The sequence below is a fragment of the Sinohyriopsis cumingii genome, chromosome 1 (genome assembly GCF_028554795.1).
Source record: "Sinohyriopsis cumingii isolate HCF-2022 chromosome 1, ASM2855479v2, whole genome shotgun sequence".
Taxonomy (NCBI): Eukaryota; Metazoa; Mollusca; class Bivalvia; order Unionida; family Unionidae; genus Sinohyriopsis; species Sinohyriopsis cumingii.
This window is the reverse complement of record NC_142961.1, coordinates 39,000,123-39,013,290: the sequence shown is the minus strand read 5'-3', so window position 1 is coordinate 39,013,290 and position 13,168 is coordinate 39,000,123. Positions and strand designations below refer to the sequence as shown.

The window sequence follows — 13,168 nt, the reverse complement described above, 5'->3', positions numbered from 1 at the left end:
AGGTGATCTTATCCTTTTTTTCTTAATGCTTCAGTGGCCACATGAAACAAATTCATCCAGTGTTATTTTCCCATGTGAATGTTTAGTCAGCACTAACGCAGGAGGTTTTTTGAGATTTGGTAGGAGTTTTTATTGATGTAAAATGAATCCATGGCAACTCTAACTGAATTGGTGGGAGATTTGTTAATCATTTTAACAAGTTAATACTTGCATAAGCAGGCATGGATGCACTTCAATGAGTGTACTGTGGAGCCCACTAATCTCTTCAGTGTGGACAATGCATTTTGAAATACATGTATCAGCATGTACAGTGTCCATGATGTCAAAGTCAAAGTTAAGTTTGGACTCTTTGATAACAAGCCTGTTACTAAGATGTTTGGAATCCACTAATGCCGCTGTGGTAAATTTACCTGTGATTCTATGCCCTAGGTCTTTAGTGCATGAATTTTCATCATTCTTCATATCTGGCGATAGCTCACCCAAACCAAAATTGCAAGCTTATTTTTAAGATTGCAGCAAAGCTTTCAATATAAGCTTGTGCAAGCTTAGATTTGAAACTGTGCAAACTTGCCAATTACAAGCTTGCCAATTGCGAGCTTGCACAAGCTTGCCAATTACAAGCATGTGTAAGCTTGCCAATTGTGAGCTTGCTCAAGCTTACCAATTACAAGCATGCATAAGCTTGCCAATTGTGAGCTTGCTCAAGCTTACAAATTATGAGCTTGTGCAAGCATATCAATTACAAGCTTGCCGTGCTTGCCTATTACAAGCTTGTGCAAGCTTACCAATTATGAGTGTGCACAAGCTTACCAGTTATGAACTTGCCAATTATGAGCTTGCACAAGCTTGCCAATTATGAACTTGCCAATTATGAGCTTGAACTAGCTTGCCAATTATGAACTAGCCAATTATGAGCTTGCACAAGCTTGCCAAATGCTTACCAACAGTCCCGAAAACTGGCAAAATACAACACACTCTTGAGTTTACTCACTAACATGATAACTCCATGATTTCAAATTATCTCTCGGGTTATAGGATTGCATACTGCAGGCAATGAAATTTACCAAATTCATGAGCTAAATTTTGATGATTCAATCTTGAAAATTGCACCTAGTTTTGAACGTGAGGCTCCAATGGTTGTTTTATGTTCTTGAGACTCAAATATGTTGTGTGCATATTTGCAGTTCATAGACCAGTCTCCTGACTGTAAAAAGAATGAAATAACTGCCTTTAATGTCTCGATACCAAATTAAGTCTCTGTCACGGAAAACGACATTTCATCTAGATTTCCTTTTAAACAAGCAAAATTCACAAAGCTCAGTTCTTTTTAGAATGTTGGCAAAATTGGATGCATCTCTCTCTCTCTCTCTCTCTCAAAGAAAAACAAAAATTGTATATATTTTAAAAAAATTATTTAGTAAGTAAATAACTGACAATTATTTTTTTTCCTGGCAGCAGATTGTCATTAAAACAAATGCATGACAATTCTTTCAAAAATCTAATGCTAAAAGTTAATATTACAAGATTTACAGAGACTATATTTGATGGTGCATACATTGTCGGTAAATAGCATTTACTTGACATCAGATATCTTGCTGTATTAAGTTAGTCTATTAATTACTTTGCAATCAGCAATTACTATCTATTTTACTGGATTTTACAAAATAGGATTCTTTATCCATTCTTCCATTCCCTGACAAAATGACTGCATAGCTAATTGAGTGTATAATCAAGTAAAGAAATTCCTTTATGCAAATAACTCAATTGTTTCTCTAACATGTATAATATTTGTAAAATTAGAAAAGTATGTGGTCTTCCCCATGTGGAGCCATTTGCATTGATTCTTTCCTATCATACGTATTAATGTTATAATGTTTCTAATTAATTTCGGGGTTGGGGATGGTGGTGGGCCCACCACAATGTAATTATTTTGCTGTTTGATTGGGTTGGGATTGATCAACTGTTGACTGGGAAATATATCCTTTTCAGCAGGATCCATCCTTTTGTCAATCGGACCATACAATATAATTTTTTTAGGCCCCTGATTTTGCTTCTATATGTGAACTTCAATTTAGTGAAATTTCAAAAAGTTTGAATGATCCCAAGTGTAAAGGTCCTAATTTTTATAAAATTATTATTTTCTGGTATTTACAATTTTAAAAGTATTTGTTCTTTCTTCTCTTTTCCCATTATGTTACATTTGTTCAGAAACTTATATTTTTTTAGTTAAAATTAAGGCATCATGTTCAACAGTATTTTTATGGTTCATTACATCATCAGCCTGATACAATATTTAATGGCTCACTTATGTTGAATCGAATGTTAAATTCCAGCTCTGGAATAAAGGAATTCCATCTGGAATAAAGGAATTTATTAATGAACTTCTTTAATTTTATAAGATTTATTTTATTACATGACAATGTATACCAGTTATATTCTTTATACCACTGACAACAATACAAAAGTTTGATTATTCCATTCTAGAACTTAAAAATGTGTGGGGATGGGGAATTCTCCTTTCAGTTTGAAGAAAGAAGGGGGGGGTGTGTTTCTGAATATAGGATGGAAAATAATGAATAAATAAAAGTAGGACTTTAAAATATAATGCATGATTATCATGCATTAAGTTGATTTTTGTAGATGACTTTTAAAATAAGCATGAATATCACAATTGCAAATCTTAGAATAAACCCTGTGTCTAGCTGCCACTCACTTTTGACTAATTCCCACATTATACTATCTGTCTCCCATCCTGCCATCTTCCAGTCTAAAATTCAGACAAAAATTCCATTTTCTATACTAAATATATTCCTTATGACAATGGTTAACTTCTCATAATATTGCACAAAACTTTAAAGACACTTAATGATATGAAAGGATATTAAGTTTGACTCTCAGTGGCCAAGAAATAAAATCATGTATAATGAATCAAGTAGCAATAATAGAATTAAATTAAATCTATACACTGGAATCCATGATAAGAATACCAGTGGTATATTGAGGTTCTTTATAGTGATGGACTTAAAGATTTGATGAAATAAAAAGTTGCATGTTTAGAACTGAAATCATAATACCTTTCTCTTGTAGCACAGAGATGATGATAGCCAATCTGTCCCAACTAGAATGCTCATGGAACCTCAATCAACACAATCAGGAAGCATTTCTGAACAACCTGAAGGTACATGCAAATTGCAGATACATTTGATAAATCCAATAACAAACAGTAACAAAAGACCAAATTTAAAGTTTTTTTCTTCTTCTTACTTTAGTATAGAAACCTATCTCCTTTTTTACATCCCTTGCCATATCTGTGAAGGGGGCATATATACAGTGGTTCTACTCTTAAAAGGCAACCCCTTCTGCATTGACAAGCTGGCTGTCCTTATAAAAAGGCTTGCTTCCCATGAGAGTACAAAATGGTAAAAAATATACTATTTTGTTGTCATGCAGGCAAGGTGGCCTTTAAAAAGATGGTGACCTCTCTTGAAATGGGCCTCTCATAAGGGGGGACCACTGTAGTGTTACCTGTGATCAGTTGTCTTCCCCTGTCCAGTCATGTCCATCACAAATGTGTTGAGCAGGTGGCCTCTGATCAGAGGGTGGCATTTCTTGAGATGGGCCTTTCATGAGGGGAGATCATTGTTGTGTTACCCATGATCATCTTTCTTATACTGTTCTGTTGTGTACCCCTGCCTAACAGCAAAATTTAGTCTCAACTTAGATGGGTCTTTCATGAGGATGGACAACTTTAGTGTTATGCATATCCATTAGTCCTGTCCTGCCCCATTGCATTCAATTACCATCACATTACAACTCTCACAACTATATCTGCCCATGTGGCCTCTGTCTGAGGGGGCACCATGTTATTTTTCCTTTCCCAACATGTCACATATCCTCATGTCACATCCATCTCTGATTTCATTTTAGCTCAACAATGTTGGAAGCTCAGCTTCATGGATTGAAGTCAAGTTTGGTATGATTGTTTACATCAAAAGGCTTGGCTCAAGTTGAATTTGTACTGTTTTACATTTGCTATGTAAATGTAATTTGTATTATTAGTTGTCTTTCTCCATGATTATGTTATATATATATATATTGTTGCAAGTCTTAGCTCTTAAACTAAATAATAGAAACGAGTGAATGACAGCAAGCTGTGTAAAATTTAATAAATATATTATTTCCCTTGAATACAAAGTAAAAAATTTTTAAAAATAACTTACGGTATTACAAATTAAATCCCAAAATAATCCAAGAATTACAGAATTAAAGTCTTGAATAAAATTCAGTAGAACTGAAGATTATGATGTGCATGTTATAGCTCCTAGAGTGTTGTTGTGCCAACAGTCTTTTTGTTGAATCACACTTATATAATTCCAGGTTTGAATTCACTATAAATTCCAGTGAATGTCTTTATCCAAGAATTTTATCAGAGCACTTTTGTTTTTCCAGAGAATGTATTAAGCATTTGAATTCAGTAATTTAAAGAAATAAAATTCAGCCCAACTGGACACAACATAATATACAATTTCAAGGTGCTAGGTCTTAAAGCAACTGATAAAATCCTCTCAGTTGCACTATACTTGACCTCAGGTCACAATTAGCATTTTCAAAATAAAAAAAATGTTACCTAATGGAAAATAAGCTTCTAGTATGATCGTGATGTTTACGAAACAATAACTTGGATTATGTTTAATTCATTTAGGAAATTCCAAAACCAAGACTGAAATAAACACATTTACTTTTTCTGTTAATAATAATACTGATTTTAAACCCATACATATAGAGAATAATTTAGCTGTGTATTAGTTGTTTACAATGAATAAAATAATAAAGGTCAATTTGGGTCAAGCAGAAATGAACTCAATTTTGGGAATCAAGTTAACTATACTGAATATTTCTCTTTGATTATAGATTAAATATTCAGATCATTATTATTGGAGGTAAATGTGTTTATTTGAATTTGAGTCTGGGACATTAGTTTTCTACTTGGAAATTCCTAAACTTGTTGACAACTCTCAATGTTTGAGAAAGGAAACAGACCTACATCCTGGCCCTATTATTCTGTCTTTGATTTATATCGATGTTGTTTATTTGAAAAATCCCTGATTCCTACCTTAACATCCGAAGTGAAATTAATCTTGTTGTGTTCAGTTTTTAATTTGGGTGGATTTGTTTATTTATATTATTTAATGGAATTCCAAAGTGCTCAACTTCTTGGACTAATTATTAATTTGGATTTATTGTGAATTCAGTGAAGGAGATTTTGGCTTATACTATTGTGATACAACAAAAGACTGTTAACACATTGTCACATTCAGGCCATTGGCACATTTGGACATTTGAGACTACAGGTACATCAGCACATTTAATATTGGAACTTATTTGGAACGCCACTGGAAATCGACTGGAATTTCATATATTTGGAGTTGGATAGAACTTTTAGGACTGTTTGGGATTTAATTTACAGTAATGTAAGTTCTTTTTAAATTTTATTCTTGAGAAGTAAATTATTTGTTGAATATTACAAAATTTGTTGGCTTTCACTCTTTTCTGTTACTTAGTTTATGACCATGAGTTATAACACATTAATATTTGATGGTGTTTGACTTAGAACTTTGCTCTTCAATTTCTGTTTATTGACTTTAGAAGGATTTTGTTTGTTGAAACCAAATTTTTATGAGGCATTGTGTTAAAGTTTGAGCTTCACTGTTTTTAAGAAAACTTGTACAGATTTATTTTATGGTATTTGACTTAGAACATTTCCCTCTAATCACATCATTTAGGCAAGATGGACACCATCAAGTTTACATTTATGAATTAGTTGGTTGAACCCATCAAAAGTCATTAACATTAACCTATATTTGTGATCTTGTGAATGTTAGCTTTTCAGATCCTGCAGTGAAGCAGGTAAGGCAAAGAATTCTAGAAAATTCTATTTTTGATAAAGCAGTATAAAATGTATTACATGACGTGAGTCATTCAAGCAATATTTACACACAAGAATTTCTAATATATAAATATTAATCTTCTCATCCTACATCATGGGCACTTGGATCACTTTTCATCCTACATCATGGGCACTTGGATCACATTTCATCCTGCATCATGGGCACTTGGATCATTTTTCATCCTGCATCATGGGCACTTTGATCGCTTTTCATCCTACACCATGGGCACTTGGATCACTTTTCATCCTACATCATGAGCACTTGGATCACGTTTCATCCTACATCATGGGCACTTGGATCACAATTCATCCTGCATCATGGGCATTTGGATCATTTTTCATCCTGCATCATGGGCACTTGGATCACTTTTCATCCTACATCATAGGCACTTGGATAACTTTGGGCCAAGGCTTTAAATCTCAGCTGGTTAAAACAACTGATTGAAACATTTAAGGAAACTTAAACAGGATACCCAAGTTACATCAAAAGGTTCTACTTATGTGTTTGTTGCACTATGTTGTTTTCACAAGAGAGGCAAAAATTTAATGAAATTGAATTGAGCATGTCTGATTTTTTTGTATGGGTTTAACACCATTTTGCAACATATGATAGGCTACACATGGTGACCAGTATATTTTTTAGCTCTAAATGTCTTTTGTATGTCATGATGTCTAGTTGGACCTTTAAAAAAAAACTGTGCCAATTTGATGCCTAATATAGCCACCACAGAGGCCAGCTTGAAAGTCTTGTTATCACTACACCTCCTGAATGGAAAGCCATATTGACATATTGTTTTCACCAAAACACTTATCATGATGTCTGGTCACTCTAAAATGAAAATAGTGTCAATCTGATGTTTAATATGGCTGCCACAGTGTCTAACTTGAAAATCTTGTTATCACTACTTCTCCTGAATGAATGCTCTTACCAGCATGGGATTTTTTCCACTAAAAGTCCTCCTATAATATTTTATTGATTATAAAAATAATGGTACTGATAGGATGTCCATCTTGAAAATGTAGATTTTGCTACTTCTCTTTATTGGAAAGTAATTTTGACATGAGCTTTTTATCAGAAGAGTTCTTATTGTGTCTTGTTGGTCCTTAATGAAAAGGACTGACCCTCAATATGGCTGCCATGATGGCTATCTTGAAAATATTGTTATCTGTATTCCTGAATGGATGGATATATCAACATGGGGTTTTCACTAGTGGACTTATTATGATATTTAGTTGGTCCTAAACGAAAATGGTGCCAGTTGTACATCCAATATGGCTGCCATGATGGTGGAGATGTAAATATTTTTATCACTGATCCTCTCAAATGTTTGGTATGTCAACATGGTCTTGTCACCAATAAACTTTATTGTGAGACCTAGTTGGTCAAAATTGAAAATGGTGCCAGTCATACATCCAGTATGGCTGCCATGATTACTGTCTTGAAAATCTTGTAGTCACTACTCCCCCTGGGTGATCATTATGATGCGGTTTTCACCAAAAGACTTCTTATGATGTCTGCTTTGTCCTAAATGAAAAACTGTGACAGTCTCACATCCAATATTAATTTCTTGAATACTTTGACCAATTACTTTTATTCTGCATACCGTTTTCAGTCATAGGCAATACATACTTTAGTTCTCAATTTTCTGATGACATCGAAGTGTTCTGATATAGGTATAAATGCCAAGAATTTGCATTAAGTTTCATTTTCCTGTTGCATTAATTATACTAATAGTAATAACTGGAAGGAATGCAAGTAACTGGAAAGGAAGGGTCACAGTGCAAATAAGGTGGCTGTAATGGTAAGTAATTATGTTGGCTATATTCAACAAATGGAACATTGAAGATATTATCATTGATGGAACTTAAATATGTCAACATTTCATATTAAAAATAGTAATATCTGCATTCAGATGTAATAAACAGTTTGTTCTAGTTGAATTAGATTTATGACAAGTAAATGTTGAAATTATATTTCTTGAGAAAAGTGATCTTGATTATGAATAATTTGTTTCTTTCAGATGGGGCGCCTAGAGTTCTCTCAAGTGAGCCAGCCATTAAATACTACATCAATGATGGGGTTTATGGATCATTCAGCTGCCTTCTGTATGACCATGCTCATGTTGCAGTCTCTCTTCCAGGGGTAGGTTGTCATTACAGATGAACTGGGATATAGACTTGACATCACAGTGACGTGCGAGTACTGATTTCTATAGTATCAGTACAGAGCACAAAGTTCTTCCTTTCAAGTATATTTGCTAAGATGTGAACCTTAAAAAATCTCTTTTCAAATGTAGAAAATAATTAGAAATATTATTTTGATAGCATCAAAATATCATCAGGTCAGTTAAATATAAATGCCTTATGTGTGCATTGCTAAATTGTGCTAATGAGGTTCCTATTGAAAATAGCCCAACAAGTTTTAAAAAAAAATGTTAACAAGATAATTGCTGTAATGACCTGAAAATCTAACAAAATCATTTACATATAAATACAAATGTGCCTACTAAATTTCATTTGACTACCATAAATATATATTTTTTCCAGTCTTGCTGAGTTTTTTTTGGTCAAAGTTCAAATGCAAGAGGATATGCCTCCTTATCTTATTGCATTTGAGGTGGAACAGATCTATTTTTTCTCATTAGCTAACATACTGTTCTTTAATAACTCCATCCCAACCGTCAGTTTTGAGGTTTTCTATCAATAACAGCGTTTGTAAAGTATCATCTTTCTTTGTAAAATACTTTACCCAATCATAAATGATTCTTCTGCCCAAATGGAGGCCTAAAGTTTGCCCTGGAGCATACTCACCATCTGCACAAAATTGAGGCACCATCTGTGGAATTGGGGCAACCTAACTTGGGTCATGGTGGGTACAACCACCTGAGATGACAGCCTGTACTGATGCAAGTATGAAAGGCACAGTAGCCCACCTACTACCATCTTTTTGGGAAGCCATCGGTGTGTGCTTTGCCCAGGAATGACATCTTCATATCAGTAAATTCTAGAACTGATGGCCATTGTGAAAGCCTTTCACTGGTGGCAAGAATATTTGCATAGCAAGGGTGTTCTTATTCTGTCTGACCACTATACAGTGGTGTCTTATCTCAAATGACAAAAAGGAACCAAGTCCCAAGACCTTTGTATCCTGGTGTGGGACTTTCTAAAGTGGTGTTGTCAACAACAAATCCTCGTACAAGTTTGTCTTATCCTAGTACTCCTAATATACTAGCCAAAGTTTTGTTCAAGAACAATCAACTATACAGACAATGGTCTCTTCAATGGTTAAATTTCAGAAGCCAAGCCACGATCGTATTATATTTGAATTCATACTCGAACTCTTCACCAAAATGATAAACGTTTTAAACACTATTTCTCATACTTTAAAAAAAGTATTTTTCCGGGTACGAGAAAAATACACGTACATGTATTTAAAATTTCATGAACCATGCCATAATCCTATCATATTATATTCAAATTCATACACGATCTTTTCCCCAAGATGATAATACAGTTTTTTTTCTCGCAAAGTACAGAGAACAAACTGCATTTGTGAACATGCTTTTCCATATTGGTAAAATATTTTTATTAAAAAAATAGGAAATTAGTAATGAATTCATAAGTAAACCCCAAACACATGTAAAACCCAAGAACTAATTGCAGTAGGCCTGCAATGGTCACGAGTCATTTTTATAAAAAAAATTAAAGCTGAACAATTTCATACCCTTTCAGTTTCCAGCTAATAAAGAGGACATTATTTTCTGGTCAAATAATTGCGTCTAATAACATTGCCAAGCTCAGCAAACATGTTGGCAGCTTTTGTTTTTTGATGTTTATTAAATTGTAGTAGTAGTTCTCCTAAGGTATTATGGGTGGGTAAGTATTCTTGAAGAAACATATTTTGCTAGGAAAAATTGGTTTCCTTTAGCTGCATTTGCAATTTGTAAAGTACTGTAATTTTTTGTTGCTTTTGTTATTGTCTAAAGATATGGGTGCTTTAAAATTTTTATGACACTGAGTAAAATAGTGCTGCTTTTACCAGTGTTTAAAATATACCTGCTCCATTTAAATATCAGAGCAAGAATTCCCATGGTGATCTGCTTTGACACAAGGAATGCTATTCAGTCAATAACTTTCTGCTATACCTTGATATGACAGACTAGACTACATTATAGTGGTATTGGCTTTTGACCCAAGAATTCAGCTCCAGAAAAAATCATCTTTTCCTATTTCATGATGTATCAATCTATTAGGCACAGGCCCCGGGCTGGTGACTTAAATAAACTCAAAATTTCCTGACTTCCATCAAATAGTCCCACCACTGCAAAGGTGGTTGGAGAAAGCAGGGACTCATTAGCTGAGAGTTTTTATTTATATTGATCACTATGCCAGAAATAGATGCCATATGTCTATGCTAGAAAACGTTATTGCTCTGTGAAATTTAACTTGGTTGCATATCAGTATATGAACTTCTGGTATCTGAAAATGCTGAAATAAATATAACTTGTAATAAATATGGATACTTTTGCTTTATCCCACAGGGATAAGTGAAAGTTGGGTTCCAAGAACAGTAGTCATTAGAGTTTATAATCAGTCTATAATTTATTCCTGAGGTTTCCGAATGTAACACCATTCCATAAATACTCACAAAGCAAATTTTTCAATGAATTATGCTTCTCAGAGAATAGATACCTGATCACATTACTTAAAACCCCTCCCAACCACCCCACCATGTGAGCATCATTGTTCACATATCAACAAGGGGAGGTAATAGGCAAGAGCTATTGCCCTTGGGCAACATGAAATAGGAAAAGATGATTTTCATTTTTATGGGTCTGGATTTGGATACTTATAACTCTAACGTGATGTGGTCAGGTACATAATTCACTTTAAAAATTTGCTTTCAGTCATTCCATAAACACTCAGAAAGGGTGCACTTGTACTTTAATAAAGATTCTCTTTAAAGTCACATATGGTGGTTTCAATTTTTGAACTTTTTAAAATTTTCTTTATACATCTCTTCCCTGAAAACTCATGTACAGTGGGGGCCAGAAAAACAGACATCAGTTTAAGCAAGGGTGTGAGTTACCAAGAGACTTTTGAAAATTTAAGAAGGGGATCCAATCCCAACTAGATGTGAGCAATGAGAAGATGGGGTATGGGCAGCTTTTAAATGGTTTAATTGTTAAATTGTTTAATTCTTGTTTTATGTTCATGTTGGGAATAATTGTCTATAAAATGCTTTTTCTAATGAAGTTGTTTGCTTTTCTGCATAAATTATCTTTATTTTCAAGATATCCTACCATGATTGAGAGACCATTAGAAACATTACTCCAAGAGGCTTCAAGACACATCATGTTCACCCCCCCAAAAAAAAACATCGTGTCTTACATCACCTGCTTTTCTCATGTGAATAATGAAGATATGTTCAAGTGTTATCATTTACTCACAACAGAACAAGATTTTCTTTTTCCAAAACATGGAACATTTAATTTGTGACACAACTGTCAGCATTGAAATTTGATTTTGTTTTAAAAATTATTGTTCTAATAATAAAACATTGATACCACAATTTTATTGCAATGTAATAGTGAAGTTTCTGCTCATCCTTGAGCAAACGTATGAGTGCCAAGTAGGGAATTTTAAGTTCACTACAAACTTTGGAACTCACTTCTCCATAATGAACCATATGTCTGAAACAAAGATTTTCATACACAGAGTAATCCTTTCACTTTATTTCTCTTGCTGTCAGTGATCACATTTGTGAGTTAGCAGTAGTAGGATAAACCACTGATTAATGTTCGATACTTTATTTATGTTACCTACATGATAATATTTATCACAGTGTTCAAATTGGTCAATTGAAATGAGTTGACCTGACACTATTGTGTCTGCACTTTCTTATGTGTATAGGATTTGCATGTGTTTGAACTCTTTTATTTACTATTTCACTCCCTTTAAAAGACATTATGTGATAATGCAAAGCAGGCTTACTCTTAATTGATGGTAACAATACAACAAACACTTCCACCAATAAGAGGTTAAAATATAGTTGACACTTAATTAGGTTCTAGGAAACATGTGATGGTAGATTGATACTTAATTAGGTACTAGGAAACATATGTGATGGTAGATTGACACTTAATTAGGTACAAGGAAACGTGTGATGGTAGATTGATACTTAATTAGGTACTAGGAAATGTGTGTGATGGTAGATTGACACCATTCACACTTGAATACTAGAGGGCATATAGTATTTATTATGATTACACTGAAACCGAATTAAAAGATAAGACTAAAATACAATTTCACTTGACAAAACTTATTTAATTGGTATTTATTTCTTACAGTGCCACCACCAGTAGGCATTACTTCATTTTCATGGATCAAAATATCGTCAAATATTATTATTTACATTGTACTGAAAATATTGTGGAAAATGTTAACAAAACATATGGCTTCATTTTGAAAGTTGAAAATTTCATGATGCTGATTCAGATTTCCATGCACTAACTACCATTTTCAGTGATAAAATGAGCAATATATAAAAATGTCATTTGCTAGTTTTGATCGCAATTTTCTACATGTCCAACAACATAAAGGCCAACTGCCACATTATAACAAGGTTTGCAAGTTATCTGGGTACAAGCAATCAAGGCAGAGGTTTACTGAAAATCCCACATTAATTATTCTTATGAAATTGTATTGCATAGTTTACAAACATTTCGTAAAGACATTTTAACCTACTAAAACTGGTGCTGGCATTGTCTCCTATTATAGGTATGTGGAAGTGACCTATTATTGATGTGAGGAAGTGACCTATTATACGTATGTGGAAGTGATCTATTATAGGTGTATGAAACTGACCTATTATAGATGTGTGGAAATGACCTATTATAGGCATGTGGAAGTAACCTATTATAAGTGTGTAGAAGTGACTTATTGTAGATGTGTGGAAGTGACCTATTATAGGTGTGTGGAAGTGACCTATTATAGGTTGTGGAAGCGACCTATTATAGGTGTGTGGAAGTGACCTATTATAGGTTCTGGAAGTGACCTATTATAGGTGTGTGGAAGTGACCTATTATAGGTGTGTAGAAGTGATATGTCAGGGAAATTGATTATTATGCTGATCTGCCATCAAACATGGCTGCCATATCAGCCATCTTGTAAATCATGCTGTCATTACTCCTAAATGGAAAACCATATGAACATGAGGAT

At 33.8% G+C, this 13,168-nt stretch overlaps 1 protein-coding gene across 5 annotated transcripts in view; it reads left to right on the top strand.

The window, feature by feature from the left end:
• The window catches only part of LOC149806745 (ornithine decarboxylase-like), a 135,242-nt gene that overhangs the window by 112,772 nt on the left and 9,302 nt on the right, over positions 1-13,168 (top strand). For all 5 annotated transcript variants that reach the window (XM_089957112.1, XM_089957105.1, XM_089957119.1 and 2 more), the window contains 2 exons: positions 3,088-3,178; positions 7,969-8,090. In XM_089957112.1, the coding sequence (XP_089813238.1) occupies positions 3,088-3,178; positions 7,969-8,090 (213 nt within the window). The remainder of the gene's footprint in view (positions 1-3,087; positions 3,179-7,968; positions 8,091-13,168) is intronic.